We start from the raw sequence: 25797 nt of genomic DNA, 5'->3' as shown, positions 1-25797 counted from the left end.
GAAAAACAATTAGAACATAAAAGTTAAATATTTACTATCACAGGCTGGTTATGGGATTGCTGACACTTGTATTTCCTTGCTCTGTTTTCAAGGGGATGAAAATATATCACTGACAAATGCTCCACAGGCATTTTTAGTCCCATCTGGATGATGCTCCAGAGGAGGAGAGGAACCAGCTGTAGTAACTGTAACAGTCCTGTCCTGATCTAATTCAATGAAAAATGATAGCACCCCTATTCCAAATTTCCAAGCACAATTACAGGTATTTAGGAAAGAACCACAAAGATGTAAAGACTTGAAGAGATATCCCAAACAAAATGCACTGGCCACTTTTTAAAAATAACTGCACTAATTACTAACTTTATTTCCAGTACTGCAGTTTCTAGAGGGCCCATTGTTCTGACATCAAACTAATAAATGGTGATGGAGGAAACATACAAAGTAGTCTCTCAAGCAAAACAGAACTTGAAAATTTCTCTACATACAGCATTCTAGCTTTTCCACTGCAATTCCAAACATTTGGTGCACAAGGAGCAAAACAAAGCATTCTGATAACACAACAACTGAGTTACAAAGGGTATCTCAGGTGCAGATCATCCATCCAGCTGTCAGACCTCAAAAACACTCATGGCTGTTAAAATGAGCGCATACAGGGGTGATTAAACAGTCATCTTACACCACCACCTAAGTGTGTGTGTGTGTATATATATATATATATATATATAGTTTTTTCCATCTGCTTGGTGCAGACAGAGAAAACCTATTGATAACTAGCAGTACTGGTAGTTTCTCCTGTGGCACTTCCCCACCAAACCCACTTCTGCTGCATCTGCTCCCACCTACATTTAATATTTTGTTTCTCATGACATGGAATCACAGAATCATTGAATGGTTCCGGTTGGAAGGGATCTTAAAGACCATCAGGTTCCAAATTCCCTGCCATAAGCAGGGACACCTCCCACCAGACCAGGCTGCACAAGCCTCATCCAACCTGCCCTTCAACAACCTCCCTGGGCAACCCGTTCCAGTGCCTTCCTGCCTTCATACTGAAGAATTTCTTCTTGATGTCTGACCTAAATCCCCCTGCTTTCAGTTTAAAACCACAACCCCTTGTCCTGTCACTGCCCTCTCTGGTGAAAAGCCCCTCCCCAGCTTTCCTGTAGGCACATCAGACACTGGAAGGTGCTCTAAGGTCTCCCTGGAGCCTTCTCTCTGCTTTTCGACTCAAACACACAAAAACTCTGTTCTCCAGTTGATTGTGTCCTTTAGTACAGTCGAGGAGAAACCAAAATGTGTGTATGTTTGTATTTTAATCTTAAAAACTGATGGAAAAATTAAACGTTTGGATTGTTTCCATCCATGCCTTGTTGAAATCAAGATAAACCCTGAACAAGCCAGGCACAACCTCTGCCCTAAGGTACGGAACGAAAACAGCATGACCAGTATGTCGATTGCCCTGCACATACTTTACTTCAACAGAACAGCTCCCAGTTCTCCCTCAGCTCTTCAACACATCATTTCCCTGAGCCAGGAGCTGCTCCAGACTCCAAACCAAGCACCCACAGGCTCCCACTTTTTACATCGCACCTCTCCCAAAAACAACGGCTCACTTGGGTAGACGGAATTATTCCAACAGACCAGTAACTTTTCAATCGGGTCTTTCGAAGATTTAAAAATAAAAGTTATTTCATGAGCAACACGGGCCAGCAGAGCCTGAAGCAGAGAGGGCTTTGAGATAGTATTTTAAATCAACAGACACGCAGATGCAACGAGAATAAATGGCAAAAAGCAAAGATACACAAATAACTCTTAAAAGAAAAAAAAAGGCCACATCTTAAATTTGGAAACAACGAAGAGTAATTTCTTTGTGAACCAGAGAGCCATTGAAATTACATTTAAAAAGCAGGGGAAGTGTCAGGAGTACAAAGAGGCCATAAATACAGGGAAAAGCTGTCCTGGGCACGTTTTTCCACATGACTAACCCACTGAACTCGGGGAACAGCAGCACAGGGCTCATCTGAGCAGCCTGGCAGAGAGGGAACGGGGGAGGTAATTATAAAAGCAAATAACAGCTTCTCCGAGGAGATTAGATAATGCTTGCACTGTGCAGAGGGTAAGAGAGGTGAGAATCCAGGAGAGGTGGTGGAGAGGAGACAAAGAAACCCTGGAAAGGTGATGTGGCTCAAGCAGAACACCACATGGGGGATGGTGAGATGAGACAAGAGCAGTAGGAGCTGCCCAGCTCTCCCAGCTCACACCGAGCACAAAGGGGGTGAGGTGACCACACGTGGGGGGAATAAAGGTACAAGAGTGAGGTGGGTCACAGCACCAAAAGGTTCCCTTCGGCTTTTTTCTTCCTGGCAAGCCTTCAAGCCAAGGCAAATGCTAATTTCCACGTTCCATTTTAACAACACAGGTAGGAAGTGTTTCTTCTGTTCCTGCTGCCAAATGAAATGACACCCTTCCCACTACTTTTAAAACCCTCTCATTTAAAACCACCTTCATTTCACTCCCATTGCCGTTTGCTACTGCAGACTCCAGGGACTGTATGTCAGCTAAACTGTGTAACAGCTGGGGGTGGGAAAAAAAGAAGTGTGAAAAAAATAGGGTTAAAGTAAAAAGATCGGTCCCTTTAGTTCCAAACGTTATTTAAGGTAGTGAATATTTATGCAAGGAAAATAAAACTCCAAACAACAAATCCAGTCTACTTACTTACAAGGGACTAAAATCAACCTCTAACAATACCCACTCCCTACTGGGGATAAAGAAGGTCTGGAGGAACTAGACCATTGTTACAGAAAGCCTGGTAGTGTCCACTTCACAGGGACTTGCTGTTCCTTTCCACAACTCCAGCCACTTTCTGGCTGTGAGCAGGGAGTTGAGAGGCAACAACTGGACCTGTGCTTCAAACTTGTACAGGGCTACATATTTCACAGGTAATTATCACCAGCACTTCCTTTATTTGCCATTCTCCCAAGCTGAAAGTCACACAGGCATTTATGATTGTAGGAACTGTGACTATGCAAAGGTCCAGGCTTCAGGGCTCTAACATATTTATTACAAGCTAAATGACTTAATAGATTTCAGAACTAAATATAACTATTATTTTAAAACATCACCAGGAGCAACTCGACAGTTGAAATTTTAATGCATTAAATAATGCATGCTAATTAAATTAGCATGAATAATAACCCATTATAATGACACTATAATGCCTTAAATAATTCTAACCCAAGGGGGCCTAATCCTGCAATGGAAAACGTGTAGGTGACCTGCCCTTGACAGAGCAGTGAAGAAAATTCCCTGCTCTCATCCTCCCCACACAACCTCCACAAGAGCAGTCTCATCATACTTTACCTCCCACATGTTTTAAAATATGGAGAAGCCCTGAATTGATCCAAACTTCAACAAAGTCCTCAAAACGGTCTTTTATGTTTCTGCATGCAGCATCTCCTAAGAATAAGCCCTTTAGTCATGCTCTAGAAATGTGATGAGTAGTCCAGAGTAACAGTGGAAGCTTTAGAAAATGCACCTAGTGCCCAGTGCCATGATTGCACCAGCACATGTCGTGCCTGCAGAAATGTGAGTACTGACTGCTCCACAGCCTCTGTTTCTAGAGAATGGAGAAAACCAAACCAATCACACCTATGAGATGCTTGTGAATTTAATTCAGAGAAATGGAAGAACAAAGGCACTGAATACATAGGCCTTCTTTACAGGATTACATTTTTAATTGGCCAGTGGATTTGTAAAAGAAAGCACAAATTTGTAAAATGAAAGCACTCTTAAGAACCCACCAGAACATTTTTGGGCAATTAAATCAACATACATACATGTCCAACAACACTTTGTGCATTATTTTCAAAAATAAACACTAGTTCTATGGAGCCATCTGCTTTATCTTGAGAACTTGTTCCAAATAATTGGGATAGAGGTTCACTCCAGGTAGCAGTGGAAGATGTCTGCCATCAATTATCTTTTCAACTACAATTCAAAAAAGCTTTTATACAACATCCAGTACATTAAAACTGGGACTTTCAGTGGGCTTCAGTGGGGGTGTAACTCCCACTCAGCTGCTACCACTGAGATTCATGCATGATTTTCTTGGGCTCCTCTGTAATCCCAGCACAAGATTAACAGATACGACATCAAAGCACTGATATCAACCTGCAAAATCAATTCAGTTCTGGAAAGTTTAATCTGGAAGAAAGTTGACAGTCAGCAAAACCAAACATTGGCACAGGATCTGTGCTAGGCAACCCAGTTACAAAACCGAAATGCCAGCTTTAGAAACGGGTTTCACAATTTGACATCTTTCCCCACAAAGGCCACGGGGCCAGGAACCGCTCAAAAACAAACCAACCAAAATAAACTCCCCAATAATCACCTTCCCCTCCAGCACAGGAGAAAACTCCGCTACATGCAGGGTCCTGGTTTCACTAGAGAAGGACCTGGTTGGCCAGGGAGAGGGGGGAGCAGAAGACCCCCCAACTCACAGCCCTCCAGAGTCCAGCACCAGCTCTGATGAGGCTGCCATGTCCACATCCCACATCCCGAGGATTCAAACCCCACGGACCCCGCCAGCCCGGCGTTGGAAACGCATGTGATTCCTGCTGGAACAGCTGCCTGCATGCTTCCAGAATTATTCAAAGAGACATTGTGATCCTTTAATAACTAAAGTCAGCTCCCAGATTAAAAGCCTTTACAGAGCTTAGACCGTAGGTCTGTTTGAAGTGATTTACTTGCTACAAACAGTAGTTCAAGTAACTATAACCTAAACGACCCGATAAAAATATTGTTTTCTTCTGATTCATTTACTTTGACAGGACTTTTATAACAAGTTTCATTATACTCACTTCCTACTTCAGTTTCCAGCACAGCAACAGAAGCAAAATGTTTTAAGAGTCAGGACGTGCCTGTAAATCTACCAGCTGGAAGAAAAGGCAATACATGAAACTACTCTAAACTACTCTGTTTATGAGACTCCAGGATGCCAGTGCTAAGGATATGGTGACAAAAATACATTAAAAAACTATTTTAAAAAACCTGGTGTAGTAATGTCTTCCCAGTTAGCTTTTTTTCCTAAAAAGACTCACACTGGTAGGTACAACTTAGCACCCTCTACTAATCTTAAAGACATATGGCTGCTTAAATGCATACAGAATGTTGTTCAAAAGACAGACTGTCATATTTTTTCCCTGCATATTAAAGCAAGAACTGATGCACTTTATCATTTTACCAAGTCATGATTTGTTAGGTGCTAAAGTAAAAGGAAGGGTTTAAAAGTAGTTTGATAAAAAGGAGGGATGTCAAACTTGCTGAACGCATAATGAAAGAGACTGAAGCTCTTCAAAGCATGTTATGGACTTAAAATTCAAGAAGCAAGCAAATCCTATCTGCTGTTAGTGAACTGTAATGGCTTGTTAACCAGCTCCAGATCTTTCTGTATGTTAGAATTCAGATTTCTCACACCTTAACATACATCAGGAAAAACAAAACCCTTCCTCTTTTGCTACTACCAGTTTCTTTTTTTTCACAAAGCGTTCATTAAAAGGAAAGTATTCCAGGAATGGGAAATAGAATGCTAACTCTGCACTTGCAGCATAGGCTACTGTGATGAAAACCCAGCTGAGAAGTTAAAAAAACCTCCACTCCAGGTGATTAACTAAAAAGTTTCTGAAGCTCACACCTTCTTTAAAATTTTCATTGCAAAAGCAACCTCCTTGAAAAGATCGTATCTGAACTGGCTGACAAGTGGAGTTATAAAGCTCTTCAAAACAAAACTGCAAGCTATCTGAAAAGTGTGGTAACATTCTATAAATTCTGAAGCTAACACGAACCCCCCTGCTTTGCTGCACACTTGGGATTCAGTGCCACACTCTTCAGCTCTCTCCCATAAATAACGGAAATGCTCTCATCTCATTATCGAAGTGAAAATGCAAGACGTAAACAAAACTCTCCATAAATTTTCTAAAATGTTTTGGTTTTAAAATCTCCACGCTTCATATTAGGGCACTGGATGTCTTAAAGAATATATTAAAACTGCCAGTGTCTCCCTAATAGCCTGACTGCAGCAACTGGAACAATGATACAATTTTGTTTTGACTCACTGATACTGTGTGTTCATAAAAGAAATGCACATTACAGTAGGATTGCTTCATGCTAAAGGGTGGGTACTGCAGACAAGGAACTTTCCCAGGGAGAAAAAAAACTGCCTACTAGCAACTACAAATTTTTACAAGCAGTCACTCGTATCTAGACTTTATTTCCTCTGCTTTAGAAAGTCTTAGTTCCTGCTCCATTTCTTCTCACCAAAACCAAAAGTACAGAGACAGTAAGTACTGCTAGCAGCAGCATTAATCCACCAGCCTTCACAGCACTTGTATTTTAGAATGATGAAAACACCTTTAAAGTTTTAAATAAGCCCTTTTGGTCAAACTGGTATAAGCTACACCTCGCATTTGGGTGGATGCTGTCTGGTGTCAATGCAGTCAGGAAAAGCCCAGCACGGCATTCTCCGAGCTTCCTGGGAGAAGCAACTACTACTACTACTACGAGGAGGAGGAGATTCAGCAGTGAAGAACAGAAAACCCAGGACTCTTCAGACAGGCGATTAGTGGTTTTGATGCCAGCCACAAGACTACTTAGCTGCCTTCAGCAGCTTCGAATACCAGTGACACCGGGACCCAAGGCAAACGCCAACCTGTGCCAGGGAGAATCATTACCCCACGCCGTCGCTACACCTATTCTTGGAAAAAAAACCCACACAAATAGACAGAAAAGGCAAAACTCACATGAGTGCCTGCATTCCCTGTGCCCCAGCACCACCAACCCGGACCAGCAGGCTGTGATATTAAGAGCTGTACGACGGTCCTGACCCTTCGCGAGGGTAACAAGCCACAGACAAGACATCTCCGCTCGCTCCCGGCCCCCAGCCTGAACTGGCCCCGCTGCGACGGGGGGGTCTCTCAGGGAACCGGAGGGGACAGCCCGCTGCGACCACAGCCCGCTGCGACCACAGCCAGCGTGCCAGCAGCACCTCAGCTGGCTGGTCAGCAAGGGCACCTGGTTCGGGAAAGGGCCGGCAGGAGCTGCCTGGAGACACGCAGCAGGGAGGGGACGGCAGGCTGCCCTGCCACAGCGCATCTCGGAAGCAAATCGGTCACATTTATCAGCAGCCTCCAACCGAGGGGCTCGACTGAAGAGGCAGGGACGGGACGGCTGGCAAGGGCCGGCGGAAGGAGGGGCCGCAGCCTCTGACAGGAGGAGGAGACCCTGCCAGGCGCGCACCGGCACCGTCCTCACCAGGCAGCCCCGCGGGCCAGACCCGCGCCTTCCCGCCGGACCCTGCCCGAGCAGGGCTGGACGAGAGGAGCTCCGGGAGCCCCTGCCGGCCGGGACCGGCTGCCGGGACGGGGCAGCAGCCGGGGCGGAGGGCCGGGCAGGGCAGGGCAGGGGCGCTGGGCAAGGCTGCGGGGCTGCAGGCACCGCTGCCAGGCGGAGCCCGGGCGGCGGGACGGGCACCTGCCCCCCGGCACAAGCCGCAGCAGCCCGGGAAGCGGGAGGCCGGGCGGGGAAGCGGCGCTGCGGGGCCCGCAGGGCGGCGTGAGGCGCAGGTGCCGCCCGCCCCCCCCCCCCCGCGCCGCCGGACTGACCTTGCGCAGGGCGGGCACGAAGAGCCCCCGCCATTTCGGGCCGTTCTCCTCGCCGAAAAACTCGTAGGGCTGCGGCGGCGGCTGCATGGCGGCTCCTCCGCATCGGGGCTGCCCGCCTCGCCGCTCCCCGCCGGCTACGGCGCCCGGGGCATGGGTAGCGGGGAGAGGTCGCGAGGGAAGAGAGGGCGCGGAGGGGGAAAGGAGGAGAAGCCGGCGCTGGTCAGGGCCGCGCTGGGCTGCCGGCCGCCGCGGTCTCGCTGCTCACCCCCCCGCCCGGGCGGCCATCACATCCGGCGGGGCGGGCGGGGCCGGGCTGGGGCCCGGGCGGTGCGCGGAGGGGCGGCGGGAGCGGCGCTGGGCCCCGCCGCTGCGGGACGCCCTCCCGCCCTCCCGGCGCATGCGCCGCCGCCGCGCCGGGCCCGCCCCCGCCTGCCGCCCCCTGCCGGCCGGGCCGGGGTCTGCCCCGAGCGCCCGGCGGCCGGCCCGGGAGCGCGCCGCGGGTGCCCGTCCCGCCGCGGGGCTGCGGGCGGCTCGTCCCGGCCCCGCCGCCAGCTGCTGCGCGGGTTCTCGCGGCCCTTCCCGCTTCCCTCCCGTCCTGCCCGAGGCACCCGCGCTGGCTGCGGTGCTCCCAGACCTGCCGGCACCGGCCTCTCGCCCCGGCGCTTCTCCTCCGCACCCAGAGAGGCCTTTCTCCCGCCCTAGGCGCAGTTTTCCTCCCTGTCCCCCGAGCTCTTCCCGTCACTGCTCCCTCCAACCCCTCACCGCAGCCCCCCCCAACACCCGCTCCAGCCAAGCTTCCCCTCATGTCCCTCCCGATGGGACCGTATGCAAACCTCACGCTTTATATAAACGCTCCCCCTCCTTTAAGACTCGTCTACAAAGAGAGCGGATGAATTAAATTAGGAGAAAAAAGAAAAAAAAGGTGCCTTTCTGCCAGCAGGAGTGTGAGCCTCGGCTGGGACAGGCTTCCCGAGGAGGCAGGCGCTGCGGCGGCAGCTCCTGCCCCGTGGCCTGAACCTTCACGCAGCATCAGAGCCACCCGAGAGGTTTCCAACAAAATACTTCTTTCTGTGGGAAGACACTGGTGCGTCAAACCCAAACTGTGAGTAGAAAGAAGGTGGTAACACCAAGAGGTAATTGTGAGACGCACGAACCCGCAGTTTGGACAGTCGGGAGGCCCGCTCTGGAAGGAGACGTTCCAGGCTGGGTGATGCCATCGCTGAGCGCTCTATCCCCACCTCCACAGCCCTAAAACAGCCACGTTCTTCAGGATGTGACATTCCCCTGTTCTCCGGGCAGCCTGAACTGCTCCAAGGTGTGGCAGGGGTGACTGGACACAATGAAGTGCCATAAAGGAGCTCGCTTTCCCAAGAGCAGACGTCCAGTGAGTCACGGCACCGGGCACTATATCATCTCTTTGCAACGTTTTGCAAAAGATATAACATGCTGTACCCTTCCCAGAGTTTAGGACGGACCTTACAGGACACACTTGGAAAATAAACTGTGCTTGGCCAAAGCTGTCCTAATGTATTTATTCAGAATTCCAAGAGTTACCATCCCACACACCGTTACAGGTCCGGATCAGGCTTAAGACTCGTGCTGTCCACTGTGTACATACCTGTGTCAGGAAAAGCTGTGCAGTGTGATAAGCACAGATAAGATACAAGTACTTCAGAAAGACACTTTTGGTTGGCTGTGTCTCCTAGTAAAGCAATTCCTATTACACAGAGCTGTATCCTGCCCTATGCAGATGAGAATAAACAAATACCAGTGAAACTTTTGGGTAAGTCAGTAGAAAGACACAGACCTTATTTCAATTAAAAAAAACCCAACAAACAACACACCATGTTATTTTAATCATAATAAAGGCACAGTTAAGCCATCCAAGTGAATTAGACCCTTTCAGAAAATATATTAATACATTTTCACACTTTGCGGGCAACAAGATTTATGTACGAAACCCTGTGATCCTAATTCTCTGACATTAGTCCTTTAAAAAAGGTTTGTAACTATTTCCCAAAAGATAAATATTTCACAGAATGCTACATTAAAAAATCATCATTTAAAAGCTTCAGTTAAACTCCTCCTGAAGGAGAAAAGCACAGCAAACTGCACAGCTAATTGTGCTGACTTAAGATTCACCGTAGTGTATGACTGCTTTACATTTTCATGTTCTTTATTCTGTTAATACATGTTAGGGACACACCTCGTGTGGGAGGAAGTGGCTTTTGCAATCCTTTTGTAGTATTTACTGTTGATAGGCAACACTTCTGGTGGGGAGGGAAAGGATGATTGTTCCATTGTGAAGATCTCAGTTACACAGCCATGTGGCATTTCAGCACTTGGAAGAGCTGAATCCCTGTCCAGTGTTACTGTGCCTAAGAATAATGATGACAAGAGCTTTGATTTGAAGGGCTAATTATTTGAATTTCCAGGTTGCCCTTATTTGGGAATCACTTCTCTAAGTGAAGCAGATGTCACCAGGAAAAAAAAAAAAAATCAGAAAAGGAAAAGGCAGGTTAAGCCCTTTCTGTCCCAAAAGCAGCTCAGCTCTCTACAGCACAAACATCCGCTAGCACACCTGACCTCCCAAGCTAACACACTCCTCATGCATGTCAGAGGAGTGCAGAAAGCAACTTTAAAAACCAACAAAACAGCAGCATGGCAAACTGCCTGGTAGCAAACTACCCACAATTATCTGTATTACCCAACATCCTGTGAACATCTGCTTTAAAACTACTCTCAAGTACTTTGTCCCTGGGGCCACGTAATTCGTTTTCCTAGCAATTACAGAGAGCACACCAAGATACTCAGTTAGCTCAGTACCAAATGTGTTTAACATCACTCTGTGGTTTAAAGCACCTTCTCCAGAGACTCTCTGCCAGGTGTACCTTTGATAAAACTTCAAATATCAGTAAGAATTCAGGAGAGGAACCAGCACCTTCTGAGCTCCCCTCCTGCCTGCCAGGTGGGACAGGGGAAGCCTTCCTGACTCACTCTGTTTGGGCTCCAAGGGAAGCAGCAAGCAACATGACTCAATTCAGACAGGTTTCTGTAGCTTCCCTCCCTTCACATTTGCTTTTACAAAGACCATTTCCACCGGATTGCTCAACATGCTGTACAAAGATAAGCTCCTTCTGCATTACCAGTATTCAAAAGGAAAAAAAAAAAAAAAGCAAACCCAAACCCCAAAACCCACTGAAGTAGTTTCTGAGCAGAGCCGACTTCCCAGGTTTAACTTCAGTGAAAAATTACTGCTTAAGAATACATTTTAATTTCAGCTCTGTAAAACGATACAGTGATCAGATAGAGTATCTGAATGACATATCTAAATTGACTTGGATTTGGTAATCCCTTATTAGGCTTATTTGTCTCTGGAATACTCTACACTCATGTGGAAGGCTCTGAATATTGTTTTCAGTCTCTGATAAAGCCCTTAATTCCATATCAGCAGAACCCTTAAGCAGGGCTTATCCTTCTATCTCCATTACTTTGCTGTCAGCTAGGGGACTGCAGACTCCAAATTAAATGGAGTCAGAGAGGAAGCACCCAGAGAACACCTCCATGCTCTTGGCTTTGCAGAGCATCAACCACCTCCTTCGGAGTGTGAGGAGGAGGCAACTGTTTGGACCATGGGAAGTCCTGGTGGGCAACCCCACCACGGGGCTCTCCCTGCTCCACATAATGACCCACTAAGAGCCCTGAGGGAGCCTCCTGGCTGTGCTTGGCATCAGCTGCTCCACGGGCTGCTCCTGCAGACAGGGCTGTTTGCTTCTCCTCTGCAGGTGGCCCTACCACTCCAGGTCTCAGCAGGCACCACCACTCCTTGCTTCAGGAAGCTGGGAAGTGGTGAGCTGGCAATGGCAAACATCTCAACTGCTGGTCTGGCAGGGAACACGTTGCCTCTTTTCTCTCATTTAAAGGCTGCAGAGTTCACTCAATGCAGACAAACTGCTACACATACAAGAGGGGCAGAACTGCACGACACCCGCCGATCACTTCACAATTCGAATCTTCGCTTCACTTCGTCTGCAATCATTTTTGCAATGGCCAGGGAGGAGGTGGCAGCAGGAGAAGGGGCATTTCTGACATGAAGAATTCTGCTCCCAAGATCTCCGCTGCCTCCGTCAAATACAAAGTCATCCACCAGATTTCCATCACTGTCCAAGGCTTGAGCTCTCACTCCAGATGGACCCCTGCAAAACGAAGGAGGAGCTCACCATGAGAAAGAACATGTTTTCTGAGGTCAGACAACCAGTTCTGTTCTGACCTTGTGAAGGCAGGGAGACTGTACAGAAGGCAGACTGGAGTCAAAGCCCAACCAGGCTTTTGGGAGAGCAGAGGGAAGTTTTCACACTTCTGAGGCAGAGTGGGAGGTGTCCTCACAAGTGTTGTTTTACCGTAAAACAAAGGCAGATAGCCAAGCAGAGGATCTTCTGCCTCTTTCCTGGTTGTGAAGGTACTGTCCTCCACATACACACACAAAACATGCCCTGTCTTTTCCAAAAGGAAACCCTTTGTTTTGAAATGACGAGCCTTGTCAAACATGAATTTCATGCCAACAGAATACTGCCTGAGCTGGATAACTCCCTCTTACCATGCTCAAGCTTTTCTTACTCTGGATTTTTTCCCTGCAAATGTTTGGACAGTTAAACCCACCTCCATGCACCTAAACGCATCATCTTTTCTCACAAGTCTCTTCAGTTCCTTAGCACTTCTAAACTCCTTTGAATTAGTTTCTCCCTCCATACAGTTAGAAGCTGAGTACAATTTTATTGAGATGACTGAACCAAGTCAATACTCATTCAGTAGCAACTCACAGCCTGGCATCCCCTATAAACTTCACCAGTTTTTTGCATTTTTTTGGAACTCAGATTATGTTCAGGCTACTGAATGTGTCACTAGAAGAAAGATTTTTTCATTTGGGTGACTATGTCACAACTCTGAATTTCAGCATATGGAGAGTGTAAGAAGTCATACAAAGACTCATCAAACTTGGTTATACACAAGCAAACACAGTAGAAAAGACCTTCCTGTAGGAAGTATCTACATGCTCCTATGCTTTGGGAGCATATTTTGGTGAAGGGAAGGAGTAAACCAATGCTACATTTGCTACTCTTAAGAGATCTAACAAGCCACTGGTTGTTACTAACAAGAGAGGTTTTGTTTACCTGAGTACATCATTGACGGTGACCTCAGGGATGAACTTCTGAAGTTCCTTCACTTGTGCACTAAGGAAACATGCTCTGTACATTTCACCCAGCCCATAAGACAAGTTTCTCAGCACAAGCTTCCACAACCCACTGTGGAGAGAAAAAATAACTGCAGTGAGAACAAATCTTCCATGATAAATACAGCCCTCTCCAACCAGCACTGCCTAAGAAGGCAGCAAATGCAGGGCAAAAGTTCCCATTCCCAACAGCAGTAATCCCATCATGCTGAGGAATACATGTTTGTCCCTCCCTGCTTCAGCAAACCTTGCTCCCAGAACTGTAGCATTACATTTATGTTCTTTCTTGAGAATTCTCTCTGAACTCCAGTCCCTCCTATGTCCAGGATTTTCCTCTGGTCAAGTCAAATAGCAAGAGATTGAAAACCCACAGGCACGAGGGGAGACACACATGCTGCTCCAGGCTTTTCTCCATAACCAGTCTGAAAAGATCATCACACTCCTAAAACTCTCAGCTTTCAGTCAATGAATCTTGCTGTGTCTTTGCAAATCTTGTTTGTTTGCTTTCCTCAAGTCTTCCACCAGAAAAATCTATAAATCAAGGTGCTTCTGACTCTTTAATAAACTGCATGAAGTTGAGCTGTTTGCCAGAAAGCTGTTTTCCAGTTCCCTGACCTGTTCTTCAGCCTCTCCTTGGCTCCTCCCCAATATTTTCACATTCTTTTTCAAGTGTAATTTTTAAAATGGAGCACTTGCCAATGGTCTGTCCAACCCCTCACAGGGAAGCAGATTTCTCTCAACTTCCAGACATTCTGTTCATTTATGTTTGCAGTTTTAGCAAGAATTCCTTACTCCTCTGACATGTTTCCTAACACAGCTTCCCAGCCTGCATTCCTGGCCCTTAATGTATTTCCTTGCACTTGGACATTTTTTTTAAAGGTATATTGAGGGTCTGATACAAGTTTAACATGCTGATTGAGACCACTCTGTGTTCTGTCTTTCAAGCATCCTCTTCAAGTGCTTTAATCAGATTGTCTAGGTTGATTACAATATGACACTGTGCTGGACCAAACCAAATCCTGGAGGAGCTCCACCAGCAGCAGGATGGCTCACCAGTACCCTCCAATGAGCAGCCACATTCTCAGACCAGCTGCAACATGTCTTGGTAGTTTATGAAAATTGGAATGTCAGATGACATGAAGTCAAGTGACTTGGAGAAGCCCACCCTTATCAGCACATCAGTCTTTAAAAACCCCAAAAAACTTGGCAAAAGCAGATGAGTTTCCATGGAGTCACAAGCTGACATTTAAATAACTGTTCAGCAGAAAAAAAAGAGACATTACCTGTACATGACAGCATCTAAAAAGTCCCCAGTGCTGAAGTCAAACAATTTGTAGCCCTCTCTTTTAAAGGCCAGTACTGCATTAGGACCAAGCCAAATGCTGCCATCCATTCTTGGTGTGAAATGAAATCCCAGGAAAGGGAACCGAGGATTGGGAACCTAAAGCAGGATACACCAGTTACTACAGCTGCTACAAACCAGGTCAGAGAGACAGCCACACAACTGCTCATGTCAACAAACTCAGCCAGGAAACATGGAAAACATTGGTGAGGAGGGGAGTCCAGACATTTACAGTTTATAGTGTGAGAGAGTGAATAAAACCAACTAAAACACAGTCAAGGAGTTGCCCTCCCAAGAAACAGAAATAATTTTTAAACAAATTAAAAAGGAAGTATATTTGTTGTTTGATTTCCAATCACTGTAACAAAATTTGAGTCATGGAATCTTACAATGCCAGGTTGGAAGGGACCTCAAGGATCATCTGGTCCAACCTTTCCAGGTACTACTGTAGTTTATATGCGGTGGCTCAGCACCCTGTCCAGCTGAGACTTCAAACTGTCCAGCTGGGGGGAATCTACCACCTCCCTTGGGAGACTGTTCTAATGCTTGACTGTCCTCATGGTGGAAAAATTTATAGTCATACAATTGCTCCTGTGATGGTTCTTGTGCTTGTTAATTGTGCAATTACAGCACGTAACTCATTTAAAACACTAAAGAACAGAACAGAGCCCATTAAGACTATCACAGGTAAAAGCAAAACAACAGGGGGAAAAAAAGACACATGATTTCTCAGGGTATAAATCATCCCACAACAAAACCAATGACACACTAATGCTATTCACCAGCAGTAATTATACTGCAATAAAATAGGTTATAAAATATTAGGAAAACCTCAAGGGTTCCTGTGTTGCTGAAAACAACATGCAGTTAGCCAGGCTGGTTAATGTTGCTTCTCTGTATCTGTGTGCTTTTTTTTTTCCTGTTAAAAATATGCTTTTAATACTATTGAAGCTTAGTGCAACCACTCTACAAACAACATTACATTTCTGGTAACACATCACTAAGAGCTGTGGAATTTTCTCATCATTACCATCTTTGGCCAGAACAAAAAATATAAAGGCCAGTGCCATCCTGGGGGCATCAAGAGTGAAGCCAGCAGGTCAGGGAGGTTCTCCTGCCCCTCTACTCTGTCCTGGGGAGGTCTCACCTGGAGCCCTGTCTGCACGTCTGGGCTCCCCAGTTCAGGAACGACAAGGAGTTACTGGAGAGTCCAGCACAGGGCACTGAGATGAGGAAGGGGCTGGAGCATCTGCCTGTGAGGAAAGGCTGGGAGAGCTGGGGCTGCTCAGCTGGAGAAAAGGAGGCTGAGGGGGGATCTGATCAGTGCTGGTCAATATCTGCAGGGGTGTCAGGAGGATGGAGCCAGACTCTGCTCAGGGGTGTCCAGTGACAGGACACGGGACAGTGGGCACAAATTGGAGCACAGGAGGTTTAACCTGAATGTGAGAAAATACTTTGTTACTCTGAAGGTGACAGAGCCCTGGGACAGGCTGCCCAGGGAGGTGGTGGAGTCTCCATCCCTGGAGACATTCCAAACCTGCCTGTTCCTGTGGGATCTGCTCTAGGGGATCCTGCTCTAGCAGGGGGATGGACGAGATCATCTCCAGAAGTCCCTTCCAACCCCCACCACTCCGTGATTCTTTCCCTATTAAACAAAAAAAACCAAACAAAACAACAACAACAACAAAACAAACAAACAAAAAAAAACAACAAAGGAAACCCCCCCAAAAGAAACACAAACAACAAAAAACCAGACTGGCAAGGCACACAAGGCACTACCTACTGGATAAATATTTCCTTTCACCATGTAGCACTTTTCTGGTTTCAGCACCAAGTAATCCCCACGGAAAGGCACAATCCGGGGCTCGGGGCTGCAGCCACTGATCTCAGACAGGCGGTCAGAGTGAAGCCCTGCACAGGTCACAATGTGTCCACAGGAGATCTCCTCACCCTGAGGGAAAAACACAACCAAACACGCCCCAAAAAATCAACCTATCTACTAAAAAAAAACCCCACTCATCACCTACAAGCCTCGGAAAAAAAATCAGTCAAGACCAGAAACCATGTTTTCAAAAGGAGGCAGAAACATGTAATTGTTTCATTTAATTATTTGTAAGAGTCTCCTTTATTCACTGGAGGGGAACCATCCTGAAATGGCAATTCTCTGGGGAGGTAGGGCTGGCAGAGCCTGCACAGACACGGGGTGGGGAGGGGGGAAAAGAAATCATAAAAAAGAAATAATGTCATTGATTCTCAGCCTCCCTTCAGGTTCACAAACTGTCATCTACCTATGGAGCTCACAGTCTCTGCTTTCACACACCCTGGGGCTTTTCTTCAACTAAAAATGCTTCCATAAAAAATAAAGTAAAAGGAGAGGAAGGGAAAGTAAAAGGAGAGGAAGGGAAAGTAAAAGGAGAGGAAGGGAAAGTAAAAGGAGAGGAAGGGAAAGTAAAAGGAGAGGAAGGGAAAGTAAAAGGAGAGGAAGGGAAAGTAAAAGGAGAGGAAGGGAAAGTAAAAGGAGAGGAAGGGAAAGTAAAAGGAGAGGAAGGGAAAGTAAAAGGAGAGGAAGGGAAAGTAAAAGGAGAGGAAGGGAAAGTAAAAGGAGAGGAAGGGAAAGTAAAAGGAGAGGAAGGGAAAGTAAAAGGAGAGGAAGGGAAAGTAAAAGGAGAGGAAGGGAAAGTAAAAGGAGAGGAAGGGAAAGTAAAAGGAGAGGAAGGGAAAGTAAAAGGAGAGGAAGGGAAAGTAAAAGGAGAGGAAGGGAGAGTAAAAGGAGAGTAAAAGGAGAGTAAAAGGAGAGTAAAAGGAGAGTAAAAGGAGAGTAAAAGGAGAGTAAAAGGAGAGTAAAAGGAGAGTAAAAGGAGAAACGAGTATTTTTTTAGATAATCTAACAGATTTTGGGAGCTCCTGTTTAATGGGAAAGCAGAACCTGAACTAGAAAGCAGCAGCACAACCTTTAAAAATTACGGGGGGGGGCTGAGACCGTTTTGGTTTTTGTTTGTCCTTTTTTTTGCCCCTCAAAGAAGAGTCCAGATATTCCCTCCTGAAAGTGAAAAGGTCACAACTACAATTCCTGAGCAGCAGTAACTGACTTGCAGGAATGACACTAATATATGCACCCGTTTTACTCATGTAGTTCTGGCTTTCTGATGAGTGAATGATTCTAAATGCATCCTTATCATCCTCCTTTATAGATACCACAGGCCAAAAGCAAACACTAAAGTAGGTGTTTCTCACTAAATGAGTTAAGTCATAAAAGGAGGCCTTGGAAACAACAAACAAGCATGAGAACATGCAAATAAAGAAGATAAGGGGCATATACAAACACCAGTGAGGCAGCAGAAAGTTTTACTTTCGTTATTATTCCCAGTACACAGTAAAATCTGGGTGTGCTCATGTGTTTTGGTCCTGGTTTGAGCCAGGATGAAGCCAATTTTCCTTTTACTGATTTTTTTTTCCTTCAGCTCATGTGTTTTGTTAAGAACAGTTGTTTTATAAAAGCAGTCCTGGATGACAGTGACCATGTTATTGAACAACAGCTTTTTCACTTGTGTTAAGACAGCTGATTAATCCACAAAAAGGCATAAGAAGCAGCTTTCTATTGAGCAATTAAATCTTCATCTTAGTTCTTACCTTTGAGCTCCTCACAACAAGTGGGTATTTCAGTCCTGTAATAGAATTAGGCAAGAGAAGAATTAATAGACTATGTCACAGAAAACTGAGTGAACAAGCAACCTGTCACAATGAGGGGTTCTTCCACTGGAAGATCTCCAAGCTATGAAGCAACTACTGTTAACGTAACTGACACTGCTGGACTTCACTGGATTTATCATAGAAGATGCTGAGTTGGAAGGGACCCATCAGGATCATCAAGTCCCAACTCCTGTCCCTGCAAAGGGCACCCCAAGAATCACACCACATGCCTGAGAGCATCCTCCAGATGCTTCTTTCTTCTCCCATGTGTGTACCAACAGTGATCCAGCCTGCATTCCAGGCTAACCAGAAAGCACTACCACAAGACCACACACACAATATTCAGTTCCATCTGATTTTAATAGGAGAGAACAAGCTGCTTCCCCTGTTTTACTGTCATTTTCCTCCGTCAGCATTAAGTGAATTAAGTGAAAATAAATAATTCCCTCTTCTTTGGAGAGGAAAAAGAAAAGACAAACAAAAAAATCCAGCTGCCTGAGACAAAAAAAAACCTGAACTGGCTTGATACTCTTAACATAATTTTGCCTTTTGTCTCTTCCCTGTGAGACAGAAAGGTTCAGAAATGTGATTTCAGTTCAAGTGTGAACAAAATCTTTGATAGGACTGTAGTAAATGGATGGCAAAAAAACCTGCCTTACCATCTTCCATTTCTGAAGAACCTTCTTTAGCCATCTCCATGTTTGTAACTTCAAAATCAGTCAGGATGGTCCCACCTGCTTCCTGGAAGTCTTCAGCATAGGCCTGGGCCACTTGTTTGTAATCCACAATGCCAGTGTATGGGGAGTCAAGGGCCATCAGCCCCTGAAACAGCATGAAGATACAGAACAGTGAAGGGTGTGCGTGGACTTTGGTCTTCTATATAGACAATCCTCGAGATGGAACAATGTGCATTGCCATGGAGAAGGGAGCACTGCTGTCTCCCATCCCTGGCTGTTCCTGGTCTCTCCATGTGCCAGCTCCAATGTTCATGCTTGCTGACAACTGATACGGTGGAAAATACTTCTGGTGATTTAAGTGATGGTGTAACTACAGCATGAACTCTCCCCCTCTGCTCTGCTCTCATGAGCCCCCACCTGGACTACTGTGTCCAGTTCAGGAGCCCTCAGCACATGAAAGACATGGAGCTGTTGGAGAGGGTCCAGAGAAGGGCCATGAAGATGATCCAAGAGCTGGAGCAGCTCTGCTCTGGAGACAGGCTGGGAGAGTTGGGGTGTTCAGCCTGGAGAAGAGAAGGCTCCAGGGAGACCTTAGACCACCTTCCAGTGCCTGAAGGGGCTGCAGAAAAGCTGGGGAGGGGCTTGGGACAAGGGCAGGGAGTGAGAACACAAGGAGGAATGGATTAAAACTGGAAGAGGGGAGATTTAGGTGAGACATGAGGAGGAAATTCTTTGCTGTGAGGGTGGTGAGACCCTGGCCCAGGTTGCCCAGAGAAGCTGTGGCTGCCCTATCCCTGGCAGTGTTGAAGGGCAGGTTGGATGGAGCTTGGAGCAGCCTGGGCTGGTGGGAGGTGTCCCAGCAAGGTTCAAGTTGAACATGTAGCTAGAATTTTTAATGTTTCTCAGAGACATTTTACTATCTTTATAGCAAAAAGGCTGTTTCTTACATAATTGTTATCACACTAGATGGCATCACAGCATTTTTCTAGTTCCAGCTATAAAATAAGGACAGTAGGACTGCTTTGTCTGAGAGAGATGGTTGGTAAAACTGTATCTTACACAAAACCTTTCTCCCCTCTCGACACACAGCTGCACATTTCATAGCAACATTCAAGTTCCCTTTGCTTCAGGAGAAAGGAAGAACAGACCCAGATGGGTCTGTCCTCAGTTGCTTTGGTTTCCTGATCTGAATCTGTTCATTTGCAGTAAATGCTCAGCTGGATCTTGAACATGCAAATAACGTTTTAAGGAGTCTGCACCTACAACCACTCAGAAGCAATGATTCATGCAGCCACACCACCAGCAAGCTGCCAGGTCAAACAGCACGGGGAACTTATATTTTCCTCTCAATCAAAAATAAAACAACAACAAATTCCTGTTCCATAACCTACTCACATGTCTCCTGCTGTGAAAATAAACAAGCTGAGAACTGCTACATAACAATCACATGTGTGGGAAGCAACTGGATTGAAATTAGCTTGATCCTAATCCAAGTTTAGAGATGGGAAGAGAATTTCATTGCTGCACTATCAAGCCTTACTGCAAGTTAAATGGTTTTAGTGGGAAGGAGCAGGATCATCTCAGCATAAACTGAGATGTAGCAGCTCTAACCTGGGCAAAAGAAAAATCTGTCTATCAACCAAAAAAGCAGGAGCAAGAAATGGAGAACAGGTGAGCAGGAGGAACCTGAGGTTAAAGTGTCACCAGGGAAGATTCTGCAGGATCACCTCACATTGTGTTAGACCTGCAAATGCACATGAAGGATTAACCCCAGCTAAAAAGTTCCAGCAATAAATGAATACAATTATTTTTGTTGACCATTATATTTCTTACAAGTTTTTAGGCTCTTTTGAACTTGCCACCCATTCAAATTACCTCAAGGCCAGAAACATATTTATGTTGAATTTAAAAAAAACAACAAGATGTCACCTGAGAAACTGAGGTCTCACATGCCAAATAAAAGTGAGCAAATCCCTTACCCTGCAGAAAGGCTCTTTTGCTTGTATTTCTTTTGCTCCAATCAGTTTCAGACCTGGGACGTTGTTCTGCAGCCCTCTTTCATACAGAGCTTTGAGTCTTGGAATTTCCTCTTGTTGAACAGCTACAATTAGCTTCAGAAACAAGGTAAGAAGGCACATCAGTGAGCAACATATACAGAGGCAGCTCAGGTTTGGTATCAAGCCCAAAGTAACAAGCGTTAGTGAACGAGTTAACAGTGAATTATAAATCCAAGGGGGAAAATGCAGCTTGTGCCATTAGTCACACAAAATGCTACACAAGCCTGCTGCTACTGAGAAAGCACTCATATATTAAAGAGGGTGAAAAACAAATGTTAAACTGTAGTTTCTATTACAACCAATGGATAATATTTGCTAAAAGTACCACGAGACTACAAATCTGAATGAGAACGAATATGAGAAATAACAGAACAAGAGCCACTGGGATGCTCCCAAAAAACAACCTGAACTTAACTGAAGATGTGCAAAACCCAAGCAGCCTCCATGTGAGAGTAAGGACGTGTCCTGACATGGTGTCTACACTGAACTCCACCAGCTTCACTTCATTTCACCATGTAGTTAGCTCACAACTATTCCCAAGGACTTACCCAGCCTATGGATTATCTGTGCCAAGTGTGCACAGCCCATCTTGATTCCAGGCCCAGCTTGGGTCTGACAGTACAAGAAGGCACCAAGTTCTCCAGGACTGGGGCTGCTTTATGTAAAATGAGCTGTAAAGCCTCAACACGATCCTCCCTGGCATAAACACCACTGGGGAAGCCATGTGGAAGTAGTCACATTCAGTGTCAGGGTCAATGCCAGCTCTGCCCAAGCTCAAATTGACTCCTACTGAGCAAGCCTGCTCCTTTGCTGTTCCCTTGGTGCTTTGACTTCGGAGCAGGTTTGTAACCGCAGGCGCAGCGCTGCACAAATCCACAGTGCCACCTTGTGAGCAGGGCTGCCGTGCAGGGAGGACAGCAGGAACACAGCTCAGCACACCCAGGCCAGGCCAGCCACCACCTGCCCTGCTGCAGGGTCCCTCAACTCTGCACCCCAGAGCTGGGAGGGACCAGATCCCAGTGGGTGCTGAGCTAGGGGGGCTGGAAGTGGCGCTTGTCACATCAGACGGGGTCTGCACTGCACTTTTAAGAGAAAGGCTCACGCTGCCTGAGATGTTTATGAGCAGGCTTGAATCCTGGGGTCAGTTCTGGGCCCCTCACCACAAGAAGGACATGGAGGGGCTGGAGCGTGTCCAGAGAAGGGCAAGGGAGCTGGGGAAGGGGCTGGAGCACAAGTGTGAGGAGGAGCAGCTGAGGGAGCTGGGGGTGTCCAGCCTGGAGACAAGGAGGCTGAGGGGAGACCTGCTGGCTCTGCAGCTGCCTGGGAGGAGGTTGGAGCCAGGGGGGTCGGGCTCTGCTCCCAGATAACAAGAGGAAACAAGAAGAAACAGCCTCAAGTTGCACCAGAGGAGGTTTAGATTGGATCTTGGGAACAACTTCTTCCCCCAAGGGTTGTCAGGCCCTGGCCCAGGCTGCCCAGGGCAGGGGGGGAGTCCCCATCCCTGGAGGGGTTTCCAAGCCCTGTAGATGTGGTGCTGAGGGACATGGGGCAGTGGTGGCCTTGGCAGGGCTGGGTGAATGGTTGGACTGGATGATCCTAAAGGTCTTTTCCAACCAAAACAATTCTATTCTGTGATTCTAGGAGCTGGGAGGTGAGAAAGTCTGATGATGGTTTAAAGTGACTCAGGGTTGTTCAGACAAGAGCTGACTGCAAAGAACTGCAAGGGGAACAATCCACTAACAAAATGAAACTCAATGCAGATAAATGTGAAATGATAATCACAGAAGAAGCAGTTTTAGCTTCACATATAAAATGATGGGATCCAAGGTTAAAGTTATCACTCAGGATCAAGATCTTGACATTAGGATTAACAATCCCATGGAAATATCAGCTCAATGCCTAGTGCCAACTGAAAACTGAATGTCAGGAACAGGTAGGAAAAGGATACAGGACAATACAGAGTCCTCTGGTATTTCACTGCAAACATCCAGAGTCTGACCACACCTTGAATGCTGTGAGTAGCTGTGGTCCTCATCTTGTACCCAAGATGCATTAAACTAGAAATGGTTCAGAGAACAAAGACATGATGGAGAGAGGCATGGAAAAGCTTCTCGGAGAGCAATGACTGAGCAGACCAGGACTCACCAGCTGGAAGGGACAACTTGGGGGGAGGAGGGGGTACAAAATCCTGTGCAACTTGGAGCATGGGAGCACAGATCAACTGTCCACCACCTCTTCCAACACAATGGCCAGGGGCCAGCAGATGAAGCCTGCAGGAGCTGGTTTCAAAGTGATGTGCCTCTTCGTGCAGTGGGTTGTTGATCTCTGCAACTGCTCATCAAAGTATGCACTGATGCAGAAACTTTGAATTGAAACACACTTGGAAGAGAAATCCATTGAGAGCCACTAAAGACAAAACAGATTAGGCTCAGAAAATAACCTGAGCTGAAAACAGTTGGAAACTAGGAGAATTCATTATTTGCTTGTCCTGTTCTCATTCCTTCCTGGGTCTCTGTTTACAGACACTTCCAAAAACAAGATATAGGGCTGGGAAGACCCCAGGCTGAATCAGTGCAGCCACTCTCAGCACTTCAGGTTGTTGGCTGGATGCAACATGGCAAAAATGTACATCCCTGGGTGACATCTGGAGCTGTTTTCAAGCCATGGAGCCTTTTTGGAGCCTGATATGCCAAGAAATTTGGCATGTACGTAATGAGAGCCTTTGTGTTCCTTGGTGTTCCTACACAGGTGTCCGTCCCTCCACTGGGCTTGGCTTCCACCATTTCCACCTTGGCTTCCACCATTAAAACTTCCACCATGAAACCCTGACATCTGGGCTATTTCAGCTCAGCCCCCAGATAAGGAGAATGATTATTTAGGCCCAGAAAAGGAACTGATCTGAGTTGCTGGAAAGCAGAAAAACAAAAAGGCACATTCATCCTGAAGGTTTCAAGTGTTGCCGAAACTCCTTTCTTGGGAGAAAGACCACAACCAGGCCTGTGCTATACATTGTAACATGCATTATATTAAGTTTCCAAAGGTAAAGTAAGAAGGCAGAGGAGCTGCTGTACCTTCCCACACTGTTTATAAGGTATTCCCTTCTGGTCACAGTACTCATAGCAGAGGGCTGCACCCTCCACACACAGCTTGGCCTTCAGAGATCCAGGTGTGTAGTAAATCCCACTGTGAATCACACCACTGTTATGTCCACTCTGGTGATGAGCTAAAGAGAAGGAAAAATGCATCACTAGAACACATGCTCCCATGGTTGGTTCATACCTTAATTACTTCAGCTGTCAGAAGAGTGAGCAATTTCAGGTCCTGCCCTAAATCAGTGTTACAAGAGATGCTCAAATAAGGTAACTGCCCAGCAAACACCATTCCTGCCTTGTTCTCCAAAGGCTAGAAAAATACTGACACAGCAAGACCTAGTTAATAATAAACCACTGCAGCTTGCAATGTGTTCAATCAACAGGGGAAAGAAACAAAGAAAAAAAAAATCACAAGTACTTCTTCCAAGAGCTACTTCAGGCCAAGCAGTCAAAAAAATTAATTTTAGCATGTAGAAAACGTTAAGATTTTCAGTTTTTTAAATTAAAGGTATACTTAAAGGTCTCTCTTCAATGTCTGTGCACTCCTCCCTTCCTTTGGTCATCCTGGTAGGCTTTTCAAGTATTTGTGAACTGGGTTAGGTGGCCATTTCCTCTCTGTAACTAAGTAAAACGGAGGCAAAAAATACCACAAATGTCTTTACTGAAGTAATTTGGGCAGGTTCCCCTTCTTAAAATATTGACTCCCAAAGGTCATTCCTGCTTCACACTCACACAGCTACTAAGGACTTCTTGGGTGTCTCACCCGGGGGATAAAAAGCTAATGCTGGGTCAGCAACTAGTGGTATCTCCCAGTTATCCCTGTGTTAGCTCTTTACCGTCGACCTCCCGTGTAAAGGGAGCACCTTGCACAGCGTATACAGGGGTACCCAGAACCATGGGACAAAAGCCTGTAGTTTCAGCTTCTGGCACTGAATTGCCAGGTGTAGACTTGGCCCAGACCAGCAGCTCCCTGACATTTTTAAGCAGCCCTACTTGCCAGCTCTCCCTCTCTGCCCGTTACTGTCACTTTTCTCCTCATGCCCCAAGAAAAAGCCACCCTGGCACCGTTTCTCACCATCCTCCCTCTTGCTCCACGCAGCACCACACCAGACCTGCCCTTGTCCCTCTGCAACCTGCACTGCTCCTTCCTCGAGCTGCTCGCTCTCCTTGTCCTTTTCCCTGAAATCCCTGCTGCGGCCGGAGCCCTGGGACAGTCAGACCCGGCTCTTTTAAACCGTGAAGTGACCACGCTCAGTCTTGAAGACCCAGCAGCAAAGCACGGGCGGGTGACAGATTTGCTTCTCCGCTGAAGGACGCCGGGCAAAGAGGGGCAGAACCGCCCTGCCCGGGCAAAGCCGAGGGGCAGAACCGCCCTGCCCGGGCAAAGCCGAGGGGCAGAACCGCCCTGCCCGGGCAAAGCCGAGGGGCAGAACCGCCCTGCCTGGGCAAAGAGGGGCAGAACCGCCCTGCCCGGGCAAAGCCGAGGGGCACCCGGGCACGAAGGTTCTCTTCCCAAGGGGAATCCGACACCTGCTCCAGTGACTGGTGCTCTCCCAGAGCTGCTCGCCCACCCAAAAACCGGGATCCCCTTTGCCCCCACGCCCATGAACTCCCGAGGCTTGGGCGCCTGTGCGCTCCAGGCCAGGCTCCTGGCAGCTCCCGCGGCCGAGGGCAGCGTACCTAGCTCCCGCTCCTTCTCCAGCACGGCGAAGGCCAGCGAGGGGTGCCGCCGGACGAGCTCCCGCGCCGAGGCCAGCCCCACGATGCCCGCGCCCACCACCGCCACGTCGAAAGTGCTGCACGGAGACAGACACGCCCGTCAGCTCCCCCGGCCTGCCCGCCTGCCGGGGGGGCCCTGCCCCGCGTCCCGCCTCACCTGCGCTGCCGGCACAGGCCCCGCCACAACCCCGGGCCCCGCCGCAGCCCCGCGGCCCCGCCGCCCGCCCGCCGCCTCAGCGCCGCCGCCATCTTGGGCCGCCGCGCTCCTCCTCCGCCGCGGCGCCCCGGGGAGGCCGGGCCGGGCCGGGCCGGGCCCCGCGGACCGTGCTCGGGCG

The 25797-nt window shown here is 47.3% G+C and overlaps 2 protein-coding genes across 2 annotated transcripts in view; both read right to left on the bottom strand.

The window, feature by feature from the left end:
- SOS2 (SOS Ras/Rho guanine nucleotide exchange factor 2) overlaps window positions 1-8035 on the bottom strand; it is a 54998-nt gene extending 46963 nt beyond the window's left edge. The window contains exon 1 of the mRNA XM_051620904.1: window positions 7656-8035. Within this exon, the coding sequence (XP_051476864.1) occupies window positions 7656-7742 (87 nt within the window). The 5' untranslated portion in view covers window positions 7743-8035. The remainder of the gene's footprint in view (window positions 1-7655) is intronic.
- A 1138-nt stretch (window positions 8036-9173) lies between these two features.
- Window positions 9174-25784, bottom strand: L2HGDH (L-2-hydroxyglutarate dehydrogenase). Its single transcript, XM_051621166.1, has 10 exons — window positions 25620-25784; window positions 25424-25539; window positions 23723-23874; window positions 20574-20705; window positions 18577-18739; window positions 17858-17892; window positions 16011-16178; window positions 14169-14326; window positions 12827-12958; window positions 9174-11851 (listed from the first exon to the last, which is right to left on the bottom strand). The coding sequence occupies exons 1-10, from the start codon at window positions 25709-25711 to the stop codon at window positions 11656-11658; spliced, it is 1344 nt and encodes a 447-aa protein (XP_051477126.1). The 5' UTR covers window positions 25712-25784; the 3' UTR covers window positions 9174-11655.
- Between the last annotated feature and the right edge of the window lie 13 nt (window positions 25785-25797).

Source organism: Apus apus, chromosome 5 (assembly GCF_020740795.1).
Source record: "Apus apus isolate bApuApu2 chromosome 5, bApuApu2.pri.cur, whole genome shotgun sequence".
Lineage (NCBI taxonomy): Eukaryota > Metazoa > Chordata > Aves > Apodiformes > Apodidae > Apus > Apus apus.
This window is presented reverse-complemented; position numbering and strand designations above follow the sequence as displayed.

What these genes read in the sequence shown, in the direction of transcription:
- L2HGDH (XM_051621166.1), bottom strand. Translation starts at nt 25,711, where the DNA reads ATGGCGGCGGCGCTGAGGCGGCGGGCGGGCGGCGGGGCCGCGGGGCTG. An exon ending in CTTATAAACAGTGTGGGAAG is followed by an intron (nt 20,706 to 23,722) that starts GTACAGCAGCTC and finishes TTGTTTCTGAAG; the next exon opens with CTAATTGTAGCTGTTCAACA. An exon ending in CAAAAGAGCCTTTCTGCAGG is followed by an intron (nt 18,740 to 20,573) that starts GTAAGGGATTTG and finishes ATGCTGTTTCAG; the next exon opens with GGGCTGATGGCCCTTGACTC.